The sequence below is a fragment of the Bidens hawaiensis genome, unplaced genomic scaffold (assembly GCF_021521415.1).
Source record: "Bidens hawaiensis isolate Kalapana, Puna unplaced genomic scaffold, B.hawaiensis_p1.1 tig00015979_1, whole genome shotgun sequence".
Classification (NCBI taxonomy): Eukaryota; Viridiplantae; Streptophyta; class Magnoliopsida; order Asterales; family Asteraceae; genus Bidens; species Bidens hawaiensis.
Window position 1 is genome coordinate 260,338 of NW_027492441.1, and position 20,151 is coordinate 280,488.

Genomic DNA, 20,151 nt, shown 5'->3' on the forward strand with positions numbered 1-20,151 from the left:
ACGACGAAAATATTTTAGTTTTGTTTACTTTTTTCGTTATTCATTTATATTTTGAGTTATGATTTTTTATTTCTTTTTTTTTTTAATTTTTTTTTGAGTGATTTTGATCTTAATAGAAACCATCAAAAAATATTCAAAAAAATCAATAAAAAAATCATAATTCAAAAATAAAACAAAAACAAAAAATGTAAAAAAAGTAAAACGTTTCGTCCGTTGTCCTCGTTCAAAAAAAATCGACAAATTAACCAAAATTGAAAATTCGACAACAACGAAACAAAAACATGCTGAAACAAGCTGTTAAGTGATGAAAGGAACAAATCGCTAAAGCAAGCTGTTAAGTGCTGAAACGAACTGAAAAATCGCTTAAACGAGCTATTAGATGCTAAAACGAACTGAAAAATCGCTTAAACAAGCTGTTACGTGCTGAAACGAACTGAAAAATCACTTAATAGAGCTATTACGCGATGAAACGAACTGAAAATCGCTTAAACGAGCTGTTACACGATGAAACAAACTGAAAAATCGCTTAAACGAGCTGTTACGCGATGAAACGAACTGAAAAATTGCTTAAACGAGTTGTTACGCGCTGAAACGAACTGAAAAATAGCTTAAACGAGCTGTTACGCGCTGAAACGAACTGAAAAAATCGCTTAAACGAGCTGTTACGAGCTGAAATAAACTAAAAAATCGCTTAAACGAGCTGTTACACGCTGAAACGAACTAAAAATCGCTTAAACAAGCTGTTAGGTGCTGAAACGAACTGAAAAATCGCTTAAACGAGCTGTTACGCGCTGAAACGAACTAAAAAATCGCTTAAACGAGCTGTTACGCGCTTAAACGAACTGAAAAATCGCTTAAACGAGCTGTTATGTGCTGAAACGAAATGAAAAATCACTTAAACGGGTTTTGACCCAAACCCGTTTTGACCCGTTCCACCCTTGACCCGTTCTAACCCAAACCTGTTGACCTTATCCCGTTCCGACCCGAACCAAAACAACCCTTTTTTAAGTGACCCGTTTCGACCCTAACCCGTTTCGACCCTAACCCGTTCCGACCCATGACCCGTTTCGACCCAACCCAACCCATTTGCCACCTCTACTTAAAACATTATAAAAGAAAGCATTCTAAGAGTCTATAGGAAAATAACACACTAAAAACTTATATTATAAACACAACCATGTCAACTGCGAGAACCATATTCTTTTTTCCCATAACGGGAAAACACGAAATCAAAAAGAAAAAAAGAGGTTTGGAGACTAGTCTTCAGAGGAAATAAAGATCGGAATACAAAGAAGATAAAGATAAAATGTGATATAATAACAGAAAAATGAGACAATCACAGCTCATTTTTACTTAATAAATTTGAAGCTGTGAGATAGTTTTCCCTCCCGAGGTTTTTTTTTTCGTAATATTTAAAGGATCAAGGGGTTTTCCTCGCTACATTGATGTGTAACTCGCATTATTTTCATTTTGCTTAGTGCTTATTTCACAAACATCCTACTTCACAATCAAAGTTTGGTTACTTGATTATCATTGTGTAATTTTTGACCTAAATAGAAACCCCTCATAATATTGAAAGTTGGGCTTTTACCCAAACACACAACTCCATACCATTGTTTTTAGATAAAGTTGCCTTCTTGACTTAACTGCAAAAGATTTAATCATTTCTTTAATGGTATCCATTTGACTACCTAATTGATTCTTCTTCTTACCCTGGCATTATTTGGCATAAGTTTCTCAATATAGAAAGGAATTTGAGCTATAGTAGAAGTAGCCATTTGACTACCTACTTGATTCTTCTTCTTACCCTAGTTGTCACCTTCTACAAATCTGTGACATGAGCATCTTCCTCATTAATATTGTCTTCGTTAAAAGTTACACAAGGATAATCAAGTAACCAAACATTGATTGTGAGGAGGATGATTGCAAAATGTGAAAATATGAAAATAATGTGAGTGACACAACGATGTAGCAAGGAAAAACCCTTAATCATGTAAGAATCTTCGGCAGAAAACCTCGAGAGGGAAAAACTATCCCACTGCCTCAAATTTATTAAGTAAAAATGGTGATTACAAGGTAGGAAGTGCTTACGATCACTACTATGAGTACAAGAGTGTGTACATGGTGTGTGTGTGTGTGTGTAGTTGTGTTCTAAACGATCATATCACATCTATACATAGTTACGATAGCAATAATGAGTATTAAATGCACTATGAGGATCTTGGAACCGTTATAAATTTGCACATCTTTATCAATAAACTTGTTATAACTGACTTCAACATCTTAATATTCAATTTTTGAACGGGTCTTTAGCTGGGTATTAATTATTGACCATTGCATGCAAGACTAGATCAAAGATAAAAGGATTATGTCTATTAATAAATTAGTTACCTAGGATGTTGTCTTTTGTTCTGACGCATGTTCTGCTTTTGCCTATAGGTTTGAATACTATGTTCGAGATCCTCCAGGAAAGGAATAACATCTTTCCTTTGATTCTTGGAATTGTTTTGGCAATGCCCGACTCATAGTACTCTCCCCCTTCCAGTTACTACAAGAATTCGTCATACCCCCTTACCTTAAGGAGAAAGGAGAAGGAGTAGAAACAAAAGTGTGGGAATTCTTATGAAATTTTCCATAAATAAAAGAATAATAACAATCTATGACTTTTGAGAAAAGATTTAGAAAATATTTTGAGATTTGAGGCATAGTCTCGGAGTTTATGTGTGTGTACATGATTAAATAAATAAATAATAAATAAATAAATAATAAATAAATAAGCTATAAACACATAAAAAACATAACACATAACGTAGTCGGGTAAGCACGTATAGGGTCCTAAGCATGCTACTAGGACATTTCTAACGACATATCTTATAGCCTTCGGCTCTTATACCAATTTGTCGCACCCCAACGTATGACGGAATGCCGAGGCGCGAACCGTTAGTTCACAACTCATAAAACACTATCATGCAATTTGTGACAATATCTACTTTGTTTATTTCAAATCAAACACACATTGTTTCAAAAATTACAAAAATAAGCCCCAAAAGAAAACAATTATCCTCAAAACAAATAATCCAACTTAAATAACCCATCACACTTTATCTTTTCATTAAATAGCATATGGTCTTTTCTAAATGATCTTCACATTCGTTTCACATCATATGATAACCTGCTATATGCGTACACACACACACATATATATATATATGTGGTTGTCAACACAAAATTGAGTAAGTAATCACCAGTTTTTGACACCAACTATAATATATGAGAAAAACTGCAATCAATATTGGTAGTATCAACAATTATATAACGAGAAAATAATTGGTGTCACTTGACAATTGCCTAGAGAACCGGGCTTTGGCTACTAAGACAAAATAAATACAAGTAAGGGTGTCGTTTAACCATTGCATAGCGAATCGGGCTTTGGCTACTAAGACAAAATAAATACAAGTAAGGGTGTCGGTTGACCATTGCCTGATGAATCGATCTTTGGCTACTAAGACGGTATCAATGAGTATGCTAGAATAAATGATGAACCTCTCCAAATGCTATAATTAAACTAATAAGCAAGTAAGCAAATAGCAAATAATAACTGATTAACAACACAATAGTTATGGTTTGCTAATATGGATAATATGTAGTATGAAAATATAAGTAAGCATGCATAAAGTTCCCAAAAAGGTTTTAAAAGCAGTAAAATAGGGAGTGATTGCTCACCTTAACGACTGGTGAACTAAACGAGTCCTTGGCCTTTAATGCGCTGACTGATCCAACATAAACTGACCTGTAACTTTGAGACAATAAACTAGAATTAAAAACCGACAATAATGCAACTGTAATCAGGTTAAACGAACATGTAAAACTCTAGTTATGAAACTTTTAATATTTATGCGAGCTGGTACTGTTCAAAATCCGCACTTCGAGTCAGGAGTCGGGTTCTTACCAGTACACTCAAAATTTCATGGTGAAAAAAAAGTCTTCTGGACTGAAATCTAGTTTTGACTAGAAGAAAGAGAGAAATTAAATAGTCAAAGGATTTGACTAAAATGCCCTTAAATGGTTTGGGATCAAATTTACCACAGAAACTCCCTCAATCCCAGAAATTTTGAGGGCTTTCATTAAGTGGATGAAAATATACAAAAACACAGAAGACAACTTACCCGAACAATGATTAGAACTTGGAGATAACCGAGGTTAAAGGGTCTTGAAGCTTGAAAGTCAAAACGAAAAACAAAGATTATTGAAGAAGAACACCAATGGAATACCACATGCAGAAAATTGAGATGGAGGCTGGTGTTTTCAGATTATTTTAGGGTTTAGGAATGAATTTTATTTAAGTATAGCACTCCAAATTCTTTTGTTTGGTAATAACACGTTTAAAAAACCGAAGAGAGAAATTATGACCAAATCAACTTAATTAATTTAAATATTTCGGATTGTGAAACAAGAAATGAATTTGGGTAAGTTTACAATATCATATTATATTGCTTGGACCTTAATTTAGTGATTGGGGTCGTTTAAGGAATGATATAGCATTAAACAAGAATAAAAATCGAATTGGCTGATCTGCGCGTCGGTCCCGCTACGTGACGAGATGAGGGGGGACGCCTTCACGGTACATGACGGATGGTGTTCCACCAAATTTTACAAATTGTCAAATTTAGTCCCTGTAGTTTTATAAATGTGTTTTCTAGCCACTTTAAGCAATTTTAAGAGTTTCTAAGGGTTGTTTGTTAGGTTTGAAAGTTACGAAAATATAACATAAGTTAAACCAAGTTAAATACCAACAAATAAAAGGTTTTATTAATACGAAATATCTGAATTACATTCTCGAGTCGGGTAAACGAATACGAATATGAAAAACCCGAGATGTTACAGTTGTTATCTATTTTTTGTTTGGTATGAAAATGTTTCATCAAAAGTTAATAAGTTATAAGTTAATAAATCGTCTTACATAAGTACAAAACGATTACAATAAAGTGGCAGGCAAACGGGCAACAAGCTGCGTTGCAACCCCCTTTTGAATAGCAAAGCAAATCCTACTAAAACGAAGCTTTGGGACCTAGGAGCCGAAGAGGTTCCGTGTACGAGACGCTGAACCCTACTCAAAAAGTTCATAGCCTCTGGGGCCAGAAAACCAAATGCATCAAAAGCAAATGAGAGAAATACATGTTGATTCTCTAAACAAGCTTATAGAGACGTCTGATAAATGGGAAAATGCTGATGTCATTGAATAATGAAAACCCACTGAAGATCCCGTCTGATAAATAAAAAGGAAGATGTTGTGGTAAACTCTATTCTTATAGATACGTTTTGTAAAATGATAATAACTATTGTTTAGTGGATACAATAATAAATAATATATGATAAATGAACGAATAAGATAAAACAAACTATTTAACATCCATCGAAAGCTTTTGCTTTATTTTTAGTATATTCTGACTCATAATTTGATGGCAAAGAGTCTTGTTTTCCACATCACACCGCATCATGCCATTTTTATTCCATGTTGCTATCTACCACATCGTTAAAGTCGAAACACACTTTCCTAACCTTAACCCTAAATGCTGTAAGTTTTCAATAAAAATAGTTACAACCATATATCCTAAATGCTTTTGTGATTTAAGTAAATTGAGTTTGTGGCATAGATGAGTGTAATAGTAAATTTTGTTACTCGTTAGTCATGACACAATGCTTTCATGGTTTTTTAGTTTTAAAAAATACTCAGGGGTTAAAAATAAGAAGAAAAAACTAGTGACGTGGCATGTAAGCAGAAACCCTAGGTGCTCAATAACGAAACACCACCACCAAAGTTTATATAAAGTCAGTCAGTCAGTCAGTCACTCACCTACAATCACCGCCGACTTCAAAACCCTAATTCTTCCTTCAAACCCTAATCACAATCATGTCTTCTGACGATGAGAAAGTTGAAGAGAAAGAGTTGGATCTTTCTTCTCCAGAAGTTGTCACCAAATACAAATTAGCAGCAGAAGTTCTTAACAGTAAGTAACCATTATTATTATTATTATTACTACTACTAACCCTTGTGTCTAATTTTTATGGGTTTTCTTTTTTACAGAGGCCCTTCAATTGGTTTTGTCAGAGTGCAAACCCAAAGCCAAGATTGTTGATATATGTGAGAAAGGAGACTCCTTTATCAGAGAGTAAGTTTTCTTCTTGATTATTATTATTAGTATATGAAGAAAAAGATTGTAAATTTTTAATTACAGGCAAACTGGGAGTATGTACAAGAATGTTAAGAAGAAGATTGAAAGAGGGGCTGCATTCCCAACATGTGTGTCTGTGAACAACACAGTCTGTCATTACTCTCCTCTTGCCAGTGATGAAACTGTCTTGGAAGAAGGTGATATTTTGAAAATGTAAGTGTGTTGTGATTGTTTTTGTGGTTGGAGTTTGATTGTGAGTGTGAGTTAGTGGTTGGTTTGTTTGTTGGGTTGCAGTGATATGGGGTGTCATATAGATGGGTTCATTGCTGTGGTGGCACACACTCATGTGCTTCAACAAGGGCCTGTCACTGGTAGAGCAGCTGATGTGATTGCTGCTGCAAATGCTTCTGCTGAGGTTGCCTTAAGACTTGTCAAGCCTGGAAAGAAGGTAATAATGGTTTGCATTTGTTTTTGGTTATATATACTACTAAACATTTTGAGATGATTTTTAGATGGTTTACAGTCTTTTTGGCATTGTGTTTTAAGTTAATCTTGGGCATTTTAAACAAATTTGAATCATTTTCACCTTTTGTTTTATGGCTTTCATTTATAACTGTTTTTGCTGTTATCAGAACTTGCATAGTTTTTAAAGGGGATTTTACTTGTTTAATCAGTTTGGTACTACATTTGTTTACACTGTTGGCTGATTTGGATTTTTGAACTTATGTGTTATATGTATGTTTGTGATTTACTGTTTAGATTAGGCAACTTTGCCGAGGCGATCATTCTTTTCTTGATCTCCTCTTTTTCCCTGTTGCCAATAACAACTTTGGCTTGCTATCGGGTTTTCTTAACTTTCATCCACACAATTGGTTGAGTGTTCCCTATGCAAGCCTATATCAACATTTTAAGGGTATTTTACTTGTATAGCCAGTTTGGTATTGTTGGTTATGTATTTGACATTATGTTTTGATTGTATTTTTTGATCTAAGAGTTTGTAGAGGAGGCAACTTTGCCGAGGTGATCACTTGTTCTTGATTTCCTCTTTTTCCCTGTTGCCTATATCGCTTTGGCTTGTCTTTGGCTTGCTTAACATTCAACTACACAATTGGTTGAATGTGGCCCTTGTGAGCCTATATAGTATTAACTAGTTTGGTACTGCATTCATCATTTGTTTCACTTTTTGAGTCTATGTATCGATGAGAGTATGTTGTGACATAGTGTTCACATGAGGGAACTTTTGCCAAGGTGCTCACTTGTTTTTTGATCTTCTCTTTTTCCCTGTTGCCTATATCTATTTTGGCTTAATCTCGTATTTTTTTACATTCCGCTACACAGTTGGTTGAGTGTAGTCTTGTGAGCCTATATATTATAATATAATGTTCATTTTTATTTTCCTCTTTTTTGGCACTCTTTAAGTGTTATTGTTTTGTTGAGGATACTATTTCTGGTGAGTGGAACGTGATCTTTCTAAATGATGATGCTTTTTAATGGGCTATGGAGTTTTTCCAATGATGCTTTTAATAGTCATAGTTACACTGATAGATAATCATGTCCAGTATAGTTATAAGCATTTTGACTAACAAGTTTTTTTCTCAATATTAATATATCATCGTAATTTATCGTAATAATTTTTGTGAATATCAATACAATCTCAATTTGCCTTTTCTCAGACACGTTTTGTTTCGTTGATGATGCATTTTCGGCTATTTGAATTTTAAAACATGATCTTTCTAAATGATGTTTATCAACGAGCTATGGAGTTTTTCCGATGATGCTTTTTAATAGTCATAGTTACACTGATGGAAAATCATGTCTAGTATAGTTAAAAAGCATTATAATTGACACTTCCTGTCTTCATTTGTCTCTTGACACTTTTGTTTTTTTTTTTCATTTTTTTAAGCGATTTGTAACGTGATCTTTCTAAATGATGATGCTTTTCAGTGGGCTATGGAGTTACTCCAATGATGCTTTTAATTGTCATTGTTACTGATAGAAAGTCATGTCCAGCATAATTTTGTCTTTATGATGAATATATCATTATAATTTCTATTATCTGCCTTGGGGCATCATACTAATTGCGGTTTGCTCTTTTTGACCTTCTGTTTTTGTTTTGTTAATGGTGCGTTTTTGGTTGAGGAGTTAAAACATGATCTTTTCTAAATGACGATGCTTTTTAGTGGGCTATGGAGTTACTCCAATGATGCTTATTATTTGTCATAGTTACACTGATAGAAAGTCATGTTCAGTATAGTTATAACATCTTGATCCATACAGCTTTTCTCTAAGAATTGAATACTTGTTAAGAAACCATGGATGGATATTCCAAATGTTTTTTTCTTTTTATTTTTGGCATAGTTACTCTGATAGATGTTCTTTATGGCTTTTAAAGCATACTTGCATTACATTAGTGCATATGCTTTATGTTATGATGACACATCAATTCATTCCCAAGATATTTTTGTTGTTTCAGAACCAAGATGTTACGGAAGCCATACAGAAGGTTGCTGCTGCATATGACTGCAAAATTGTGGAAGGCGTTCTTACTCATCAATTGAAACAGTTTGTGATCGATGGGAACAAAGTTGTATTGAGTGTTTCAAACCCTGAAACCAGAGTCGATGATGCTGAGTTTGAGGAAAACGAGGTTTATGCAATTGATATAGTCACCAGCACAGGAGATGGGAAGGTATTTACGAATTTTTGTTTTCAAAAACCTTATTATTTTTCTTTATGTTTGTAGGCAATTAGACATAACTAATAATGGTTTCTTGATTATTTTGCAGCCGAAATTGTTGGATGAAAAACAGACAACGATATATAAAAGAGCAGTTGATAAAAGTTATCACTTGAAGATGAAAGCATCTCGCTATATATTCAGTGAGATCAGTCAAAATTTCCCGATCATGCCATTCTCAGCTAGGTATATACTTGATATATGCGCAAGTTGTATTTTATTTTATTTATTTATGTGTTATAAGTTGAAATTGTGTGTTTGGTAACAGGGCTTTGGAAGAAAAGCGTGCACGGTTAGGATTAGTGGAATGTGTTAACCATGAGCTCTTGCAGCCATACCCTGTACTTCATGAAAAGCCTGGTAATTGAATATTTCAGTTTGTATGGTACATTATAATATTATATTGCTAGACTAAATGTGGACCGTTTATGGTGCGCAGGTGACTTTGTGGCTCATATCAAGTTCACGGTTCTTCTTATGCCAAATGGATCAGATCGTATAACATCTCATGCGCTTCAAGAGTTGCAGCCGACTAAAAGCGTTGATGACCCAGAGATCAAAGGGTGGCTATCACTTCCTGTGAAGTCCAAAAAGAAAGGAGGTGGTAAGAAGAAGAAAGGTGAGTTGGCACGAGTATTTAGTTTATAAATTAATGGCTTATTGACTTCATATGCCAAAGATCCTTTTCATTTGTAAATATGTTTAGATGCCACTTTATCAGCAGGTTACCATTTGATATGCATACATTGAACTAGTGACTTTTCAAATTAAGTTTGATGTGCCAAAATTGAGTTGAACGGCTCATAATTGGTTAAAAAGGGTTAATTTAATCTAATCATGAGTTTTGTGATGACAGGGAAGGGAGGTGAAAAGGTTGAAGGAATGGAAGAAGACGCAACAAATGGTGATACCGGTGCCTAAGGATGTATGGGAGAGTTTGAAATGCAAATTTGGTTGAATCAAATTGTTTGTTGTTTTAAAAGCATGTACACATTTGATTCATAACCTTTGTCTGATATAAAGTTGATATAATTTGCTTCTTAGATTCAAAAACCGGCTTTTGTTTTCAGTTTTTTACTATCTTATCTGCTTTCTTTGTTTGTTTAACGTCCAAAGATTTTTTACTTGTTTTGAAACAAAAGTTTGCATTTCTTTTACAACCCTATAATTTTTTTGCAAACAAGGAAAGATGACATTCGAACGGTTTTCAATGGAGTGGTAGGTAAGTGGGTAACAAGCTGTGTTGTAACTTCTTTTTGGATAGCAAACCCAATCCTTACTAAACACTCGGTTCATAAACCGACGGAAAATCCCCAAAATAAGCGTTTATGAAAACGTTTTTCAGGTTTTAAGTGTCATTTGTAAGAAATTCCAAAAATAGGTATTATAATCTAGTTGTGACGAGTTTTAGTTTGTATAATCAATTAAAACTTTTAGCACGTGTCCTTAAACTAACCATAACGAGCAGATGTACTAACTATTTACTCGTAACGACTAAATAGTTTTATGCCTTGTAATCAACGCTCACGAGCAATTCATAAGTTCTTTAGTCGCGACGAGCAGATTGTAAGGTTAGACTAGTTGCGGCGAGTTAACTACTAATAAATTACTCGTGTAGGGAATGTAAACCAGGTAAACTAGTCGTCGCGACTAAAGGACTTATAAAAATTACTCGTGGACGTTGGTTACGAGACATGAAACTTATTTAGTTGTGACAAGTAAATGATTAGTGGACCTGCTCGTTACAGTTAGTTTAAGGGCACGTGGCAAATTTTAACTGGTTCTACAAACTACTCGTGTGTAAATCATAAACTACTCGTCACGACTAGTTTATAATACATATTTTGAGAATTTTTTGCAAATGTCACCTAAAACCTTAAAAACGTTTTTATAAATGCTTATTTTGGGAATTTTCCCTTAATAATAAACAGGGAACTAACAACTAGCCGTGTTGTGATGGCGCAATGACGCGAACTCAATTGGTTTGGTTCGTTATAGTACCTCAGTGGACGCCGATAAAAGTAATATATTTTAATCCAATGGGCAAAACATTTGCCCGACATTGCGACAGAAACCGACATGAATTTGGTTGGTTTCGGAATAAAGCCAAATAACAATTAATTTATTTAAACACGTAAAACATAAAAATAAAAAATAAAAAAATGCAATGCTAAAATAGACCCAAGCAACAAAAGAAAAAAAGTGTCTCCCACATGTCCGTCCACAAACAGGCTCGAATCGGCGTTCAACAAATTGTTATGTTTCAACATACCCACAAACTAATAAAAAATTACATTTGATAGGATTTCAAAAAACCATTAACAAAACTAATAAAAAATCAAAAAATAACTTTGTGGCACCGACCACTGATATCTATTCAAAAAACCATTAACAAAGCTTTTGTTTCGAAACAATTTTCAACTATTTGTTGAGCAACAAAACTCAGTCCTTTTTATTTAAAGGCGTCTATTATAGTGGTATCGATCTCTTAAATTTAAAAATGTCTAATGACGGTCTCTTAAAGGTCAATGCTTGTCATAACCCAAAACAGTAAAGCACCCCACCAAAGTGGTGATTGGCAACAAAATTCAGTCTATTCATCAAAAGCAATGTAATGCAACGAACTTTTAAAGCATAGGGACATAAAATTTAATGAAACCAAATTCATCAATTGAATCATTTTTCCTAGAAATACAGGGTATATAAGTTATGCAAGTAAAGAGATCTATTTATTAATAAGCAAAAAAATAAACGGGACTAGATTGATTAAAAAATAGAATCATGGGTTGCATATATATTGATAAGAAAAAAAAATGAATGGAATTGATTTTAAAATAGAATCATGGGGTGCAAACAATATTCCAATTGATGATAAAAAAGAGAATTATCAGTCCACCTTAAAGACGCTTCGCTTAGAATCAAGTTTTCGGAAACAGGTTTTGCCTTTTTTTTTTATGAGTTATCTAACTACTCCCTTTAATTCAGTAATAGTTAACTTTCTCTAAAGAAGTTTTAGTCGATATATAATTTTAAAAACTATAGTAATTCAGTAATAGTTTAATGTCTAAAAAAGAGGATTCTGGTCTATAGATGCACTAAAAATACAATTTAGGCAACTCAGAAGTATCTTCAATTAGGTGATCAAACTAGAGCTCAAATTGAAATTCAAACATGACTTCAGAATATAATATAAAACGAAACAAGCTTGAGCTTATAAAACTTAGACCTACATAACACAATTTAAACAGAGTCAAGAATTTATCACAGGTTTTGACATCAACATAACAAAATATAAGGATCCAACCATACAACTCAAGCCACCATCATCCAAATAAAAACAACCTTAAGCCTCTGCAGCAGGCTGGGTAACACCATACTTGACTAACATCTTACTCAAAGCATCAGGCGTGCACACCTCATACTTAACCTTCCCAGACGAGGTCAAATAAACTTCAGCCAGCTCAAGCTTATCAGAACTAAGACTTGTACTGTCCATCGTCTTGCTAAGAACCTTAAGCGCCAGCTGGACCGCCTCCTGTCTGCTAATATCATCCTTGTAGTCCTGTTTCAGCATCGACTGAGCAGCCTGATTATTAGCACCGATGGCCGCCGCCTTCCACCCACCATAGTTCCCACTCGGGTCACTCATGTAAAGCTGGAACCCGTAGTTCTTATCCCACCCAGCAAACAAAAACGAGACCCCAAAAGGACGGAGCCCACCAAACTGAGTGTAGCCCTGTTTGGTGTCACAGAGTGACTGAACCAGCTGTTCAACGGGCATGGGTTCTTGGTAAGAAAAGGTGTAGCGTTGGCCTTGAACCCGGGCCGTGTTGATGAGGATGTTGGCGTCTGACATGATCCCCGCTACAGCACACGCGATGTGGTCGTCGATTTTGTACATTTTTTCGGTTGAGGTTGAGGTTTGAAGGAGCTTTGAAGTGACTTTCTTTTCACCAACTAAGACTACACCATCTTTTGAGAGGATCCCGATGGCAGACCCTGCGTTTCCAATAGCTTCCATTGCATACTCGACCTGGTAGAGACGGCCCTCAGGTGAGAAGATTGTTGTTCGGCTGTCGTACCTTCTCGACATCTGTTATTTAGCGTTGCCATAAAAATAAGATTTAAGCAGTTTCAGCAATTAAGAAACAGAGAGTTAGAAACAATGCAAAAGCATAACAAAGTTGAGTGTTGGGTAACAGGTTAGGGGTCAAACTGGTAATTCTTTTGTATGGGCCGGGTAGACCCAAAAAACTTTGTCCAAAAGTTCTTACATTCTTTTATAAACAGTTAAGTGTGTCTGTTACACGTTACAAAACCTCATAGTTCCAATAAATAAGCTTTGAAGTCCAGATGTTATTTCCTTGTAGTTTTGAATTTATCATATTGACTTATAAAACACTATCAAGCCATTCATAAGAAAATAGGTAAAAATCACCACCTCTAGCTTTAACAATATCAATCAAGGAACTAGTGATGTAACCCAAAGCAACTTTCTAAGTCATAAGATTTTAATTTCATATGATCACGAGTTCTTTTCTCTAGAAACACTCTGCAATTCTTACAAGTTTTAATAAGGAAATTGCGCATTTAGATTAACAAGGCATTTGCACTTGCATTGATATATTATAGAAAGAGATGTTTTAAATCTTCGTGCGCAAAATGTCTTAAACAAGATATGGGCCACATCAGTCACAAGGAAGCCACACGACACATAAACATATAACTCGTCCGTGCAGTAAAACTGATCTAGTTTCCATGTTCCAGTTTATTCACAACTGCCCACAACAGGAATCATAAAATCAAATATTAACAATAACGATAGAGAAAATGACAGTCATCATCTTTCTCAAGAGCTGAAAAAATGAACTCCTGATCACGTGAAACTAGTTTTATCAAACTCTTGGTCTGGAACTCATATGTTGAATAATCTTATTGATATGTGTCATCGACCAGTAAAGTATGTTTTGTTTTAGATTAGGACTTGCTAAAATAGTGAAATTGGTTGGTTAACTACAACACTAGAACAGTAGTAGTAGTACTCTAGTCCTAGCAACATATTAAGGGGGTGTTTGGTTCATGGAATTTGTCAGAATTGGAATTAGAATTGGAATTGGAATTGGATTTTGAATTGGAATTGGAATTGGAAGAATCCATTAAAAACCCGTGATGTGTTTGGTAGTTACGTTAATCTATGGAATTGGAATTTAATTTACATTAAAAAGACAAATTCACCCTTTAAAATTAAAAAATATAAATAATAATCCAAAATCAAATTGTCCCTCATATAGATCTGCACGAACTGAATCACCATTTCCTCCTCTGTACGCATATACAGATTAGCATAACCAGTTAACCACCGGAACAACTACAACAACGGCTTCGACGTTTCTTGCTTCTCGTCGCCGGAATTTTATCAAGTATCGGTGCGACGCCGGAACTGAAACAGAAGTCAAAATCCGACGCCGTGGAGGTACACAATCCAACGGCGTTTAGGTATTCAAGAGCCACAAAATCCTCCGGCGAGATTCACGAAGAACTTCACAAAATCGATTGGCCGCTTGTAATGGTGGACCCGACGATACGTAGGAGTTTGTGGTGGTGGAGGTGGAGAGTCAGAGGAAAGGTTGGTGTCGGCGTTAATGGCTGTTCAATTGGATCAGATTTCTGGTGAAGATGAGAATTGAGATTGGATGAAAGAGAGAAACTTTTTTTATGATTGGGGAAGGGTTATTTGGTAACTTACCTGACATTCCAAGGATTTTTAAACTTTCCTTCCATTTATTGATGGATTTTGAATTCCCACATGTAAAGGATTTGGTGGGATTTTAAACAAATTCCAATTCCAACTATTAACATACCAAACATGCCAAGGATTGGAATTTAAATTCCAATTCCATCAAAATCCTTTGGATTCCTGCCAACCAAACAGGCCCTAAGTCAATTTACTAACTGTTAGTAAAATCTGCTGCAGGCGCTGATAACTTTCAAGCAGCCTCAGACAAATAAATAGAACTCAAAGAGCAAATATTCATACAAAAAACATCCAGAATTAGCTAAGAATATATCTCTTGATAAAATTTGCAAGTGTAATACTTTACTATGGAGCAATTAAATGATTATTTATTAGGTTCAGAAGGTAACTCACACAGCCTAATACAAGAAACAAGGTTAATCCTTGCAAATAATCTAAATCTACAGATTGGAAATTAGGGTTCGAATGTAAATTAATTGGATGGATGTATAAATATAAATACAGACCTTGATGAGATCAGCAAGAAACAAATGTCGGATTGAATTGAAGAAACAATAAAACTTGCGAGCAGCTGAATGAATGAATCGAGAGTGGTAATGATATTGATATTGATCTTATACTCCCATTCGGACTTTAATTCTTCCCCAAGCTTTCTTATTTTTTTTTTTTTTTTTTTTTTGCTTTAGAGAAAATTGCCTAAACTGCCTTCAAGTTTGTTTCTTTTTCATTTTCACCCTGAAAGACTTTAATTTACAGACATGTCTTTATTTATTTCCAAACACTAGGTTAGGTATCCATGTCTTATACGGGTTGAACAATTTAAAAGAATGATAAATAAAATTGAGTATTATACATTAAATAAGTACAAAGTTAAATTGCAACTATAATTCACAAACTTAAAAATAAATAAAATCCCTAAATAATCTTTCGATACAACATTAGATGATACGCTAAAAATATGGTAACAACTAAAATAGAATAGTATTACGAGAATATAACTGGTTCAATCGAAACAAAAATGAACCTATCATAAGTCAAGAAAGCTTCCGGTTAGTCAAAAATGTGCAGTAAAGAGAATCGATATGGTTTTGATCAACAATATATGGATAGAAAGAAAGAGATTACGGTTACAGAGAAAATGAAAGCGAGCCGAGTTCAGTTAAAGATCCACGTGTTTTTAACAATGAACCCGAGTAAGATTTAAATGCTAAAATGATTCATATATCTGTAAAATGTTTTATATATAAAAAGAATGATATAATTCATACTAGAGAAGTTAAATAACGAAAAATGTTCAATTTATAAGAAAGTTTAATAAACAAACCTTAACTTTTTTTTAAATAAAATATATTTTGTAAAAGCAGTTATATAAATCAAAATGAATTAAAAAATATGAATGTTTAATGTATAATTAATATGAGAGAGGGGTGAGAAAAAAATATAGGAATGCACCAGAGAATGACATGTGACAAAATAAAACCTTTATTTATTAAATAGTACAGATTCAAGGATTTTTATTTTCATTTTATACATCTTACTATAAAAGTTTTTATACTTTGTGTTTTTTTCTCACTTTTGACTTTACTTTTTGACCGATATCGAATTCATTCATTGTAAAACTTAAAACATGGAATTTGTAAGGTTTGAATGATACTATGTTGTTTTGGTTTATATATTTTTATGGTGTCGCATCAGATTGGTTAGTCGGATTGAAAATCGACTACATGAGTTTCAACTTTTTGACTACATGAGTCGGATTGAAAACCAACTACATCCGTTTATCAGTCAAACTAAGTTTCAATTTTTTTGTCTAAATTTTATTTTTGGTTTATTCACTACTTTAATCTCGATATTTTCATTAACATTGTAAATCAACACCAAAAAGTAAAGGCATCATCCCTATTTTGAAACCCATTCAACTAATCAGTTATTGGCTAAATGATAATATGTGTATAAAATGAGGTTATCATGTGGGCAAAGAAGAGATCGACACCTATATTTCAACACGTAGACAATAACATGCTATATCAATAGTTTTACCTAAATACATTTCCTAATTTTATTGCTTTTTAAAAAGACCAAAAAAATTTTCATTCAATAGATTTTCTAGTTTTTTGTTTAGAACGAACACACATCTTCAAAAACAATTCTCCAAAAATACACATCATGCTTATTTTGAGGACTCAACCCACACCACTTTAGTGTGGGATTAACATTTGATGTCAATCAACTAACAGGCCATCGACCTTCTTTTAGATATTCCATTATATTGTTGCTAAAATTTGTGGTCGCAAACTAGCGAATATGATTTAAATTTATACAAACTCGTATAAAAAATGTATTTAGAACTAATGAAATGAATTTATGTTCTTCACACGTGAAAATAAAATTAAGAGTTAAAAGATGAATATATATTTTCTGTGTATTAACTTGAACTTAATAGAACTGAAAGGGATAAATGGAAATATATCCCCAAGAGGAATAAAAAATGAATGTCGTGGGATTTGAACCCACGTCCTCTCTCGAAGACCAGAACTTGAGTCTGGCGCCTTAGACCACTCGACCATCAATGATCATATGAATGAGTCACCGTTATGGAGAACTAAGGGAACCATAACACATAAACTTTGGAGAACTAAGGGAACTAAGAGAACTAAGGGAACCCAGTATAAGATCACACATAAAATTTGGAGTCCATTGGAGAACCCTAGCTATGGTTTTGGATTCTCATTTAATCGAATTTTAACGGTCGGTTGTTGCTCGAAAAGGTATTTTAGCCAAATAGTTTGGTTCTAGAAATTTTACAGGGACTTTTTGAAGATATCTTGACCATTTTGAAAAATAATCGGATTTTTCGGACATCGTTTGGTATAAACGCACGAATTATTGGTTAAAAATAACCTATAAAATGATTTTTTTTATAAATAAATAAGTTTAATAATTTTAAAAATATTTTTATAAAAATTTAAACTGAATAATTAGCAAGTGTGCAAATTTTCGTAATTTAAATATGTTCAGATAAAAAGGCGTGCTAATTTGAAATTTAAACAAATATAAGTTCTACTAAAACCGCAACGTTCTAATTAATGAACCTGCTGGGATATCAAAAAAACAAGAGTGGCCAAATGTTATAGTTTTAAATAAATTTAGTAAAATCGAACTTTTTAAGTAAATTTCGGGCAATTCGGGTGAACTGGGCGCATTTTCTACAGCTCAATATGTATAAAAACGGATTCGCACCCTGTAGCGAATCCGAACACCTAAACCCGGATTTTCTTTTATAGTTTGACTCAATTTGTCAAACAGCACGTTTACTCTAGTTTGTTTGATCTTACTTATTTTTTAAACGCTTAATCGACCAACTTGGCTAGGCATGAAAAACGGTGATACCGAGCCAGAACTGATTTTGAATATTAGACAGTGTACAACGTCACAATCTGAGACTAATGACGTGTTCCAGGTGAATTAGCTATACCAAGATTATATATATAGCCAAATTTAGCTAAAGATTATATTAGCTTTAACCGTACGATGCCGATTTTAGGAATCAGATTATCAGCGAGACACATTAGCAGTAAACACGTTGTACTAACGCTTTATCACTATAAGGTGAGTTTCATGACCCTCTTTTTAAACTGTTTTAATGCATATTTGGGGTGAAAGCATGTTTATATATTTTTACAAATCTGGAAACGCATTATGATGTGAATTATCAAAGTGCTAACACATGAAAAGTCCCCACAAACACGAGTGATTAACTATGGGCCGATGACATGTGAATAGTACTATTGCTTTGACAAACCCAATTGAGCCGGCGCGGATGCTGAGGTTGTACTGCAATTGCACGACCATAATTTACACAAACACGCTATGTAGTGTTAGGCACAGCTACTCAGGACATATCGTGGGCAGTGGAGGCCCCGAGGATGACGTGGGTAGTGAAGACCACGTGGTAGAAATGCATGTCAAGGGTTCACTTGTGGCTTAGTATAATTACATCACATATATATTATGATTATGATGAATACACTGATCTGATTTCGTTTAAACTTGTGAAACTCATCAACTATTCGACCCTTTTTAACATGTTTTTCAGGTATATCGAAACTGGAATAAGATGCTTGTGTACTATGTGCTCGAGTTGTGAACAATGCCATTGTAAATAGATACAGGTATGCTAGTAAGGAATAAAACAGCTGAAAGAACTAGTTATGTTGTGAAACACTTAGTTTGTAACCAGAATTAGAATATAGTATGATGTAAATTAATTTGTTAATGTTTCCTTTATAAACAATGTGGTTGATACCAGAGGTGTCTGTTGCATTCTCGTTTTACACTTCTGCTATTGCTAGTCGGGGGTGACGATAATGGAAACAGTTGTCGAATGTAACCGATGCAAGGATCTGATCCCGGTGCCCTACATTATCGTTGGATTTACTCATAAACACAGTTCTAAATATCAGAGTGAATTAAAACTTTTTGTGGAATGTAAAACTTCAACCATAATATAAAAAGTCATATTAAAACATCATAACATTCTTCTAAAGATGTCAGCCTCTTCAGTCCAATGTCATGTGTCTTCAGTCAAGCTAGCTGCCTTAGCTTATTCACCTGCGTGTATACTAAAAGTCAGCAATGCTGAGTGAGTTCTAGCTAATCAGGCAACATACATTTCATACACATGCTTTTATATAAGCATCCAAACACCCATATTATATACTTAACATGTTTCCTTTCTTTCGTACTTGCATACAATCCTTTTTACATACATACATTCTTTCATACATTCATACTTTCACACTACATGCGTAACTATCTTTACCATCTCAAATATTTGTAGGGTCTGGTCCCTTCTATCTTAGATATTGGTAGGGTCTGGTCCCTTCCTTTTTCTATCTCAGATATTAGTAGAGTTTGGTCCCTTCTATCTATGATATTATTAGGGTCTGGTCCCTTTTTTCCATACATTTCATTATATATATACTATCATACATACTCTTAACCTTTTCCATATCATTCATCAAACATTCACATAACATACACTTACCACTTAAGGTAAGTGTATCAACTAATCACATCGAAAATGCACACAACCTCGAAAACATAACAAGAAAATGGGGCTAGAAACTCACCTGTATCCTGTTCCTCTCTCAGTTAACTGTTATACCACTCCTTAACTATGCACGACTAACTATTTAATAAATATAAGTAAATTAACTATCTCTAACTGTATCATACTTCTATGTTAGTGAAACCCCTAGCTAACGGCGGTCCGGGGGCAGCGCCCCTGGTAGTGGGGTTCTAGGGGCGGCAGCCCGTAGTGGGGTCCAAGGGGCAGAGCCCCTGGCTGGGGTCAAAATTCACCAGAAACTGACTTTCCATGATTCTGGGTCAAGTCTAAACCAATCGGATCGAGTTTAAATTCCAATCGAATCGAGTCTACATTCTAATTGAATCGAGTCTAAATTCTAATCGAATCAAGTATG

The 20,151-nt window shown here is 34.3% G+C and overlaps 2 protein-coding genes across 2 annotated transcripts; one reads left to right on the forward strand and one right to left on the reverse strand.

Annotated features, from left to right (window-relative positions):
* The first annotated feature begins 5,841 nt into the window (after positions 1-5,841).
* Positions 5,842-9,939, forward strand: LOC143550278 (ERBB-3 BINDING PROTEIN 1-like). Its single transcript, XM_077040956.1, has 9 exons — positions 5,842-6,008; positions 6,086-6,170; positions 6,237-6,386; positions 6,468-6,621; positions 8,647-8,862; positions 8,960-9,096; positions 9,179-9,270; positions 9,350-9,529; positions 9,767-9,939. Exons 1-9 carry the CDS (start codon positions 5,912-5,914, stop codon positions 9,829-9,831), a joined length of 1,176 nt encoding a protein of 391 aa, XP_076897071.1. The 5' UTR covers positions 5,842-5,911; the 3' UTR covers positions 9,832-9,939.
* Positions 9,940-12,100: 2,161 nt separating this feature from the next.
* LOC143550279 (proteasome subunit alpha type-4-like) lies at positions 12,101-15,244 on the reverse strand. Its single transcript, XM_077040957.1, has 2 exons — positions 15,172-15,244; positions 12,101-13,003 (listed from the first exon to the last, which is right to left on the reverse strand). Exon 2 carries the CDS (start codon positions 13,001-13,003, stop codon positions 12,254-12,256), a length of 750 nt encoding a protein of 249 aa, XP_076897072.1. The 5' UTR covers positions 15,172-15,244; the 3' UTR covers positions 12,101-12,253.
* Positions 15,245-20,151: the final 4,907 nt, after the last annotated feature.